General features: G+C 38.7%; 1 protein-coding gene across 1 annotated transcript in view; it reads right to left on the minus strand.

The window, feature by feature from the left end:
• The window catches only part of LOC126474300 (uncharacterized), a 175,845-nt gene that overhangs the window by 123,474 nt on the left and 39,620 nt on the right, over nucleotides 1-12,751 (minus strand). The window contains exon 8 of the mRNA XM_050101766.1: nucleotides 8,652-9,176. Within this exon, the coding sequence (XP_049957723.1) occupies nucleotides 8,652-9,176 (525 nt within the window). The remainder of the gene's footprint in view (nucleotides 1-8,651; nucleotides 9,177-12,751) is intronic.

Here is a 12,751-nt window from a genome sequence, read left to right on the forward strand (position 1 = left end):
TTTATTTTACCAGGTAAGTTTGAATCAGACATTTTACATCTATCAGCTCATGAAGGGATAGGGTTAAAATTGTTGACAAGAAATCCTACAGAGCAACGTGAACAACCTAAATACATAAGCATTGTTTATAACAATGAAAACAATCAATTTTGGCAACATAATGTAATTGGATAGATAAAAAAAATCTACTCACCAAGTGGCAGCAGAAGACACACATTTAAAAGAACATTATAATTAGGCAAGCTTCAGGAGCTAGTGTGATTGCTGTTTTCTGTTACACATTACTGTGCTCCACACACCATTTCACTACAGGTGAGTGGTTGCCTCTTCCTTGTTTTAGATATTTGCCTATTTCTGTACCTGTTTATTAACTGTTCCACTCTCCTCCTCTAGACTAAGTTCCTATAGCCATTAAGTTAAATGTGTGTATTTTTAATTTAGTACTTATGAGCTTTCTGTGTCCAGTTCTCTCTAATGACTACCTGTACACCATCTCATGCTTTGTGTTTTAATAATTACCACTATAAGCCAGTAAACAACTGCACACGGCTTGTCTACATCTATACTTCACAAGCCAACTTACTTTGTGTACCACTTTCACTTCCCCTTTCCTTGTTGCAGTCAAGAATGTTCTGCAGAAGAAAGATTGCTGGTAAGCCTCTGTGTGGACTTGGATCTTTCTAATTTTCTCTTTATAGTCTTTTAATAAGATATACAGAGGGGAAACCAATATATTTATGGACTCTTCTAGAAATGTACACACTCAGAATTTTAACAATTAACTACACTGTGATATAGAACACCTCTCTTGCAGCATCTGCCACTGTTGTTCACTGATCATCTCTGTGACACTTTAGTGGTTACTAAATGAACTTCTAATGAAATGTACTGCTCTTCTTTGGATGATCTTTATTTTCTGTATCAACTGTAACTGGTACGGAACCCATACTCATGAGCAATATTCAAATATTGGCCGAATAAGGGCTTTGTAACCTACCTCTTTTACTGGTGGATGCCACCTCCTGATGATGCTTCCAATGAATGAGCCTGGTGTCTGCATTTTCTGCGATTAGCTTTATGTGGTTGTTCCATCTCAAATCGCACCGTACACGCACTACTAGATATTTTATGGGAGTAGCCCCCTCCAGTGATCATTTTGCAACTATGTTATCATGCGATAATGGGTCTTTCTGTCCATGTACATGAAATATGAAACATTTGTTTATATTTAGGGTCAAATGCCACTCCCTGCACTAATCCTCGGTCCTCTGCAGGGCCTGTATTTCACTACAATTTTCTAGGATTGCAATTTCTCTGCATACAGCAGCACCGTCCATGAAAGGCCTACAGGTACTTCCTATGTTGTCTACTATGTCATTTATGTAAATTGTGAAAAGTAATGGACCTAGAACAGTCCCTTGGGGGTACACCTGAAATCACTTATGTCTCAAGACTTTGCTCCATTGAGAATAACATGCTGTGTTCTGTTTGCTACAAACTTGTTGATTCCCCACACAGGTTGTTTCCAGTCTCCAGAATGTCATAACGTGTGAGCATACAACATAATCCAAAATTCTACAGCTCACCAAGACCAGAGATATAGGCCTATCGTTTTGAGCATCTGTTTGATGACCATTCTTGAAAATGGCAATGACCGGTGCCTTTTTCCAGTTATCAGGAACACTTCACTCCTCCACAGATGTACGGTACACTGCTGCTAGGAGGAGGGAGAGTTATCTGACATACTCTAGGTACAATCGTATTGGTATCCTATCACACCCAGTGGCCTTTCTTCTGCTGAGTGACTTCAGTTGCTTTTCTATACCATCGTCACTTATTTCGATATCAGCCATTCCATAGTTCATGTGACAATTTAAAGGAGGTATTACAGTGCGATCTTCTTCTATGAAATATTGTTGAGAAGGGACTCAGTACTTCAGCCTTTTCTGTGTCAATCTCCATTACAATACCCTTATGATCTCTCAGTGCCTGGAGAGATGGCTTTAACATTAAGACCAAAACAACTTAAGATTTTCTGTCGAGTCAGCAGACAGAATTTCGCTTTTGAATTAGTTGAACACTTCATGCATGACTCTCCCTACGCCAATTCAGGGTTGCCACAATTTGCCCCAAGTGAATGATTTCCAGAGAAGTTTCAGGATTTTTTTTTTTTTTTTTTTTTTTTTTTTGACAAATTTTGAGATCTAAAGCGTAAGTGAAGACATAAGTTGACAAGTGACAAGGACTTCTGTATTTCTAAATGTGTGAGCAAAAATCTTGAGTACTAACATCAACGTGTTTTGTAATGAACTGTTTTTAGATGGAGAAAGCAAGCCAGGTGGTATATATGTTTTATTAAGACCACTAATGTTATTTTATTTCAATAAAACTAAACACATCTGGTGACAAAAACATGCATTTTCTTGGAGTCGTTACCTTCACTGATTTCACAAATAACTCACAAAATGGTAGGTCTCTTGAAAGAAGTGTATAAGGTGGGGAAGAGTTGTGTAAACCAACACTATAGGTGACTGCCAAAAAAATGTAGATTCTACTATGTTTGTTGTTGTCAGATATTGCCCACTGTGATATGTCTATTATATTAGAAGTACTGTGTGATTTTTCTTTCAGGAAATACATGAGAACATACCTCACAAATTGCCACAGGCTGCCACAGTTTACTCCTTCTTATCAAGCATACTTTCTAATACTTAAAACTACTTTCAAAATGCCAAAATGTACTAGAATAAATAAAATGACTATAAAATGTGGCACTGTACAATGAACTTGTGGTGAGACAGTCGAAATTCCTGAAATCCATTGCCCGTGGCCTCTGGCCTGCCGAGGAGCACTGCAGTCCTGGGTCCATGGATAAACCATGAAAATCTGCCGCATTATGCCACACACAGACAGACTTGGCCTGTGGCCCGATCAGTGAGACTAGATACAATGGGCAGTGATTGCACATGAATGGGAAACAATAAACAATGGGCTTCAGATCATCAAAAACGGCCTGCACTTTTGGCCCATCGGGGAACTCCACTCATGTGGCCAGCTAACACACACACACACACACACACACACACAAAACTAAATTTTTGGCCATAGCCTTTGTTGGAAAACAAAAGCACACACATATTCACACAGCTACTCAGACAACTTGCTCACACACGACCACCGTCTCCGGCCCCCGTGGCAACAGTCTCTGGGAATCAGATCGAAACAAACTGCTCCTCACACCTCCCTGCCTCTTGTCAGCAGCTGCTAAGCTAGCAGCAAGAAGTGGTGGCAGCACTGACTACAAGCTGAGGGGAGCGGTAGAAAGGGGAGAAGCAGTAAGGATGAGGGAGTAGGGAAGCAGCGCACATACTCAGCTGCACCCAGCCAGCAACAATGCACAACATCTCAGTAAACAAACCATTTCATCTACTGAGACAGAAACGAGACATGTCAGAATTTCCCTGATTTTCAGAACTTGTGGCAAGACTGCACTTTTGGTTTTGTTTAGTTTTTGTTTATCTGCAAGGCTTTGGCTGCATTTAAATCTGCAGTGCATCACTCTTTGATTTCGTAACCGTTTTCTAGCACAGCTGTTGAACCATTATGGGTCTTTTCCATCCCCACACAATTTTGCTTGACACATACCTCTCTAAAGTATATTATAGAATGCTTTTTAACTTTGTCCACTGATGCTCATCATTATCAGTGCTGGGGATGAAACTTTCATGTTGTCCTGTCAGGTATGGTGAAGCATGTTTCTTTCTGCTCTTGCTCTGCAGAAAGATCTTCCTTCTTTTCCTCATATTCCTCTTTACAGCCTTATTCAGCAATACTGTAATGGCCTTATAGTCACTAATATGCAGAGTCAAACAGTTCGTGTCTGTCAGTCACTATCAGGTCTAAGCTGTCACCTCTACAATGCAGTTCTGCGATAATTTTTAGATAAGGCATCTGGAACAACTCCACATGTTTCCCTGTCCCTCCTATCCACCCTAATCACTTGATTCACCCAAATCTATAGCTGGTCAGAAGAAATCTCCACTTAAAACTGTAACATGACTAGGAAATTAACATGAAATATTTTACAAGTTTTCCCTCAAACATTTTGCCACTACTACTGCTGTGAGACAGGGTGCCTGTAAAAGCATCAAATAACCATGTTTAATCCACCCAAATTATTTTGCATTCTGAATTTGTATAAATTTCACTTTTCTTCAGCTCTTCAGGCAATAAGTATGCACAACAGTCCAGCTGCACCACCTGTTCTAATCTCACTGGACACTATCGCATTTTTTTAACTATAAACATACCTCTATCATCAGTGTTCAACCTCTCTTTGCAATATACATTCCAATCAAAGATTTCACTTCCTTAGACTAAAGTAACATATCATTTTTGTCTTATTCCTTTCTGACTAATCACTATCACCATGATATTACCCTTCTCCCTACATTTTCTTATTATTTGCTTCTGGGTGTATGCCATCATGCTCTCTGAACCTTAGCAGTGCAGGTGAGGTAAACTCTTTCCTTCTACTTTGCACAGTCTCAAAACCATCCATGCTAGAAAATAGCATATCCACATTGATGGGACTGGTGGCACAGTTGCCCAAGTAGAAGCAGTGCACCTTGTTCTGTAAGTCTTCTGCAAATTATGAGATTTACCATCCAGTAGTTGGTTTTGCAGGATGATCCCTGTAGTACTGATCATCATTTTTCATTTATACCCACTCTTGCTTTTACACCATTTTACAGACACTTCTATGCCTTGTCAACTTTCATTCACCACAGTACAGTGAATTCATAAAAAATCCTCTCCCCCAAATTGCGAGAGATACACCAATATATATATTTTGTTAGCACTGGACATTTTTTATTTCAGATTGTGAAGAATAGGCTGCATTAGCCATACTGGAGAATGAATTACTAACTGTCTGCAAAACTGAGGAAATGTTGCTGCCTCCTAACATACCTACACCTACACAAAAAACACACACACACACACACACACACACACACACACACACACGGGGAGAGAGAGAGAGAGAGAGAGAGAGAGAGAGAGAGATCCATTTTCAACATAGGCCTTGTTGGCCGAAAGCGTATGACAGTCTCTTTGTTATGCCTACCTGCGACTCAGTGAGTAGCAACTTCCCTTTTCATAATATTGTAAAATCAGGCTTTTTGCAAATGATGCAGTGACCTATAAAGAAGTACTACTTGAAAGAAGCTGCATAAATATTTGTCAGATCTTGAGAAGATTTGAATGTGGTGCAAAGATTGGCAAATTCCTCTAAATCCTCAGAAATTTAAAATTTTGCATTTCATTAAACAAAAACAAAAAAATAGTATCCTATGACAATAACATCACTGAGTCACTCTTGGAACTGCCCAACTCATGAATACCTGGCTGTAACACTTCGTAAGGATACGAAATGGAATTATTACACAGGTTCAGTTAAGGTAGAGTTCAGTTTATTGGTAGAGTACTGGGGAAGTGCAATCAGTCTACTAAAGAGATTGTTTACAAGTCACTCGTGCAACCAATCCTAGTAATTGCTCAAGTGTGTGGAACCCGCACCAGATAGGACTAGCAAGGGATTTTGAACATATACAGTAAAGGGCAGCATGAATGGTCATAGCTTGGTTTGATCCGTGGGAGTGTGTCACAGAGATACTGAAGGAACTGAATTGGAAGTCTCTTGAAGATATACGAAAACTATTCGAGAAATACAATTAATGAAGTTTCAAGAACTGGCTTTAAATGATTAGGAATATACTACAAACTCCTTCGTATCATTCACATGAGATTGTGAGGAGAAGATTAGAATAATTACTGCATGCACAGAGGCATTCAAACAATCATTCTTCCCAAGCTCCATACGCAAATGGAACAGGAAGAAACTAATAACTGGTACAATGGGACGTACCCTCTACCATGCACCTCATAGTGGTTTTCAGAGTACAGATGTAGATGTAGAACTGATATAATATTACACTTTTTTTTCATAGTATATTACTAATCAGGGCAGTGCTAAGGCCATTGCTGGAAGCAATATGTTTGACGGTCTGTAGGTTATCTGAACACGACAGAAGTTGGATTTTAATGACCAAAGATTCAACTTTTACTGAATATCCTACCAGAAAACCATCCATGTGATGAGTGTGAAACTTTACATTCTGTTAAAAAAGCAGAATTATGAATTTACTGGAAACTAGCAAATACAAGACATGGAGTGCCAGCTTACTATTAAATAATAAGACTCAATTTTCTTTTTCTTCCTTTGTTAAATTCAGTTTTCATTGCAAACACTGGATTTAAATTACAAATTCGTCTTATTTCTCATCAGTTGTTAAATGTATACCAACATAAAAACTTTGCTCCCTTTTTTAGTTAACATAATTATTTCTATGTGACAAAAATTATGGATTCCTATGTGAACATTGTGTATAATTTCTGTATCTTTTTGTACAAATAATGTCTGTGTAAGTCACAAATCATTTTTGTGTGTGTTTGTGAGTTTCACCGGTCACTTGAACACGGACTATGAAGCTTAATGCAGGTTGTGACCAAATAAATACAATTTTGCAGAACATAAGGAAGTGTTTTCCTATTTAATATTATCATGTACTACAAAGCACTGACAGGTAATTCAGCTAACGTAATTTTACACATTATAATACAATACTTCACACAATTTTAACCAGTCTCCTAGTGTTTTTGTTTTACTTATATTTATTATATCAGTTCCCACTGTGTGATTCAAGTTTTTGCTTCCCTTTTTAGGAATTATGCCAAACATTATGAACATTTATTGTTAAGTCAGAATAACCTCTTATTATTCGCATTGGCACGATAGGTTTCATGGAGAGTAGCACCTATGAAGCAATCCTACCAAGCCAGATTACTGCAGAAATTACATTTTTTGCACTTTCTTTTATTATGGGAGGGGGGGAGGGCTTTTTAATCAATCTAAGTTCTCAATTGAAGCAACAGGCCAAAGTACCTTGTGTCAGACAGTCTCATCTAAAAGATGTTTTAACTTGGTAACTTTGAAAATATATGTCTGGACAAAATCCGATTTTTGATTAGTACACCACCTCATTATATAATCATTTGATAAAAGTAACATTTTGTTCATTTTTTATTTTGGCATTTTTGTAGTGATAATTTTTACATTTTTAGCTCTCATATCCCCATGACAATCTGGTTTAATCGAGATATTATAAACTCTATTTCCATGTGAACTGAACCAGCACTCTGTAAGGGACAATTATTTTTATTTTTACTCACTGAATCTTCCATTAAACTGATCTTAAGCATAACTGGAAAACTGTACAAAAGGTAACTGTAATTAACATACACTTTGTAATTATGATGTATAGTTTGGTTGATGCTGTACCACTGCCATCACATGCCAACCTTGTAAAAGAAACTGCCTAGGCAGAGTGGCCACAAGTTTGGCGGAATATCTATCACTGGAGCGATGGGAGTGAGCAGCAGCTGGTTTGGTGGCTGTAGCTGTGTACAGCTTCAGGTGGCACTACATTTTCCCGTTTGAACAGTGGTATAGTGGCAACAGTGATAGCAGCCCTATTCAAATGCTGAAGTTGATTGTAAATGAACATTCTCTTAAAGTTTCGTTTCTTATTCAAACCTCAGAAGTCAAATGGAACCAAGAATCCGTAACACAGGATGAAGGTACATCATCCAAGACAAGACTATCAACAAAAGTTGAGGATTCAGATATCTGCTAATGGGAGGCAGCTCAATTAAATGCTAGAAAATAAACACAAACCAATGGAAAGTTCAGGATGGAATAACTACAACACGGAAAGGATAATTGATGAAAATCAATTTTTGAAAATATAATGTAACTGGATGGATAAAAACCTACTCACCAACCAGTGGCAGGAGGGGAAAAAAACCATAAAAAGTATTACAGTTATCAAGCTTTTGGAGCCTGTGGCTCCTGGCAGAAGGAGAAGGAAAATGGATGACGGAAAAGGAGATAGTTCGGAAAAGTCGCCCAGAATCTAGAGTCAGGGAAGACTCACCGGATGGGATGAGAAGGAAAGACTGACTGTTGGGGACTGCAGCTGACGAGATTTAAATGTCCTCCAACAATCAGTCATTCCTTCTCACCCCATTCGGTGAGTCTTCCCTGGCTCAGGGTTCTGGGCAACTTTTCCAAACTCGCCCCTTTTCCTAAACATTACCAGTCCTTTTCCTTCCCCTTCAATCCTTCTGCCAGAAGAAGCAGCCACTGGCTCTGACAGCTCACAAACTGTAATACCTTTTATATATACGTGTTCCCCCACTGTAGCTTGAAAAGGATAGACTGCTACTTACCATATAGAAGGCGGCAACGAGTTGCAGACAGGCACAATGAAGAAACTGCTAAAAATGTAAGACCCAAAAGCTTAAGTTTTTAGCATTGTACCCGTCTACGACTCAACATCTCCTCTATATGGTGCATAGTAATCTATCCTATTCATATTGTAGAAAATAAATATAGATAAGTTTTTACTGCCTTTTCCAATTATGCTTAACATCAACCTCCACAGAAACAATTGTTTCTTTAGTGTTTTATCATTATCAACTACTACACTTGTTTTGTTCTTGTATTTACTGTTAACTATTCAACTCACTTTTTGCCTTTTTTTGTCCTCTTCACGTTCAGCTTCATCATCTCCATCCTCAGCATCTGCGTCAGCAAATTCAACATCTTGAAGGTCCAAAATACTGCTTTCCAACTTTCCTTCTGACGTTTCACTAACCACATTAGCGTCCATGGCATTCGATGACTGAACTACTTGATGTGCACTTTCACTGTTTGCACACATTGTCACTGGGCTAGGAACACGCTCACTAACATCCTCCGAGGGCACAATTACATCACCTTCGGATAATACTGACAGCTGCTGTGGGGCAGGAGTTAACTCTTCAGCTACTTTTCCAGTCTGTGGTCCAGATGGTTCACTAGCAGCAAGACACTGTGGCAACTGCTGGTCTGTCGAGCTGATGTGCCTTGTGGACACGAGATTCCCATCTACACAATAGGAGTCAGGTGTGGTTTCAGTCAGTTCCTTGACTGCTTCCTCCTCTCTAGGAGCAGTATCTGCAACTTCAACTGGGGCTGGCACTGTTGGGGACAGTGGAGCCTTTTCCGATGGCTGAAAGATGACAACTAGCTTTAAACACTGTATCCGAGGCAACAAAATGTGTTATTTTCATTTTAATACGTCACTAAACAAGATCAACAAAAATAATCAATTACTGACAAAATATTTAACTGGACAAATAAAAAAAATCTACTCACCAAGCGGCAGAAGAACACACACATAAAAGATGGTTGTAACTGGCAAGCTATCAGAACCAGTGGCTCCTTTTTCAAGAAAAAGGATTGAAGGGAAAGGACGAGGAGTGAAGGAAATCTAACCCTTTTACTAGACCTCTCCAGTCCTTTTCCTTCACCCCTCTTCCTTCCCCTTCAATCCTTCTGCCTGAAGGAGCCACTGGCTCTGAAAGCTTGCCAATTACAACCATCTTTTATGTGTGTGTTCTGCTACCACTTGGTGAGTAGATTTTTTATCTATCCGATTCAATAATTTTGTCAATTAAAAAAGATCAGGAATATGAACATTATAATTCTACACAGAGAGTGGAAAAATCACAAGTCATACCAACATCAGTCTAAATTAACTACTTTACAGAAGAAAAATCAAAATTTAACAACAAAACAAAGCTCTACTTCATTCACCATTCATATTAACCATATTCTCCCTATTTGTTTCTCCATTATAATTTTTTTCATCTTGAGAATTATTGGCCTCAAACATCATTAAGATATTATTATGATATTTGATTTTGGCCTCAAACATTCTTTGTTTAGTCTTTTCAGCAAATGAAGTCAATTGCTCTTTAATCAGTACAGGGCCACTAGCATCCACTCACTACTTTGACTCGGGTAAATAAGTGAACCATGGTCTCATATGCAGTAACAAATTGGCTAAGAACACTTTAAAACAGTCCCAACTTTAATGAGAAACTTCTTTTCACATATGGTCTTGTCACTATTCAACAAATGCAGAATCTGTCTCCCACACAGTTTTTCATATATAACTCTCTACGTACAACGTACTGTACATTTCTTCTTGCCGCATGCCTTTTACTTCAGCTATTTCATGCTACTCTCATCACCAACTGACGAATACCATATTGATGATCACCTTTGACTTTCAGCTGCCGTTCCCATTTTTGACATTTTCATATGAACCATCTTTAAGATATTAATGGCTAGTCTTCAACCATCCATTTCTTAACTGTTTAAAATGATGCAGCAGACTCTTTATAAACACTCACTTAATCTGAATTTATTTCCACTGGTAATAAAATTCTCCCACAATAGTAAAGATAAAAACTCAGTACTGCAGTTTATCAGTGTATCTATGTGTACAAAATGTGCACAACTGCATTAAAAAAAGGCTGTATGAACAAACCTCCATGGATCAGGTTGACACTTCACTTGCACTATTGTGAAATATGCACTAACATAGCACAAAACAAGTTTCCTTGGAATCTGCGTCAGCCCTTCACCAATCTGATAATTTTTCACCTTGTTGTCCAACATTGAAAAGGCGAAGTCCCTTTACAAAACTTTTTATGCTTGCATATATTTTACTAAACTGTATTTTTCTCCTGATCCTATTCCTACTATATTTAGTCTATTTCTGGATGACACCCTGTTATCCTAGCAGAAACAAAACTTGTATTACCACTTATCTTGCATAATATTCTCTACAGAGACAAAGTGCAATACAGAACAAGCAGTGAATCATTACCTCTTACTTAGCAGAAAACGTGCTGGGTGTAAGCAATGCAAGAAGGCAAATCCCTGCGGTTATTGCAGTCACATGAGACACAGACATTACACCAAATTCAGGCAAACAGCATTGAAGGAAATTCAGATGTCAGAGACTCACAATTCATCTTATAACAACAGAGAAGAAAGTGAAATAAAGGAAAAAGTGAAATCAACTTGTTTCATCAGAATATGGGGAGAGGGGAGGTAAAACAAAGTAGATGACTTCTTAATTTGTTTGCACTTGTTTCTAAGATCTTAGTAGCTGGAAAGGAATCATTGTCATTTGTCTATCTGCATATCATATAACAACAGGGACAGCAAATCTTAATGTAAATGGTTATAAGTTAGCTGCATAGTCATTTAGATCCAATATGGATAAAGGAGACATTGTCACATTCATAAAAAAGGAATATAAACACAAAAATGTGGAAATATGTAAGTTCTGTATAGAACATGATACAGAAGGTCTCCATTGGGTAGCTGTGAAATTTTCATGAAGCATTCTGATGCTCTCTTTCAGGCAGAGGGGAGGGATTATTAATTTGTCACAATTTGAATGTAAATTTCTGGAAAACATCTTACAGGAAAAGTGATCTAGAAGTCTTTTAGCCACTTATTATTTGATATCAGTCATAAATTTCCCTACCCGAGTTGCTCAAGATATATGACCCTTATAGACAATGTATTCATTCAACGAACAGAAGTTAAACAGACACATACCCATCGTGTCGTATACAGATTGTCAGATCACGATGCACAGAGAGTCACATTATACACGAAGGTCACAAAAGTCACGGGATAGTGGTAACACATATACAGATAGCAGTAGTATCATGTACACAAGATATAAAATGGCAGTGTTTTGGCGGAGCAGTCATTTGTACCCAGGTGATTCATTTTAAAGGGTTTTCAACACAGTTATGTTGGCATTATAGGAATGAAAAGACTTTGAATGCAGAATTGCAGTTGGAGCTAGATGCATGCAACAGTCCATTTCAGAAGACCCATAGTGTCAAGAGTGTGATGAGAACGCAAAATTTCGTACATTATCTCTCACCACAAATAACGCAGTGACAGACAGGCTTCACTTAACGACCAAGAGCAGCGACATTTGTGTAGAATTGTTAGTGCTAACAGATGAGCTACACTGCATGAAATAATAGCAGAAATCAATGTGGGATGTACAAGAAAGATATCCATTAGGAAAATGTGGCAAAATCTGCATAAAGGCTACAGCAGCTGACGACCAATGCAAGTGCCTTTGCTAACAGTGTGACATCGCCTGCAGTGCCTCTCCTCGGTTTGTGACCGTATCAGTTGGATCCTAGATGACTGGAAAACCGTAGCCCAATTAGACCAGTCCCGATTTCAGTTGATAAGAGCTAATGGCAAAGTTCATGTGTGGCGCAGACTTCATGAAGACACGGTTCCAAATTGTCAACAGCATACTGTGCAAGCTGGTTGGTGGTGGCTCCATAACAGTGTGGGCTGTGTTTACATCGAATGGACTGGGTTGTCCAACCGAACCAACCACTAACAGGAAATGTTACGTTTGGCTACTTTGGGACCATTTGCAGCCATTTGTGCACTTCATGTTCCCAAACATGTCACCAGGCCATAATTGTGAGTAGTTTGGAGAACATTCCTGATAATTTGAGCAAATGATTCGGCCATCCAGATCGCCCAACGTGAATCTCATCGAACATTTGTGGACAGAATTGAAAGGTCAGTTTGTGCAGGAAGTCCCACACCCGCAACACTTTCACAATTGTGGATGGCTATAGAGGCAGCATGACTCAATACTTCTGCAGGGGACATCCAACGACTTGTCGAGTCCATGTCACATCAAGCTGCTGCACTACGCCAGGCTAAAAGAGGTTTGAC

Source organism: Schistocerca serialis, chromosome 4 (assembly GCF_023864345.2).
Source record: "Schistocerca serialis cubense isolate TAMUIC-IGC-003099 chromosome 4, iqSchSeri2.2, whole genome shotgun sequence".
NCBI lineage: Eukaryota > Metazoa > Arthropoda > Insecta > Orthoptera > Acrididae > Schistocerca > Schistocerca serialis.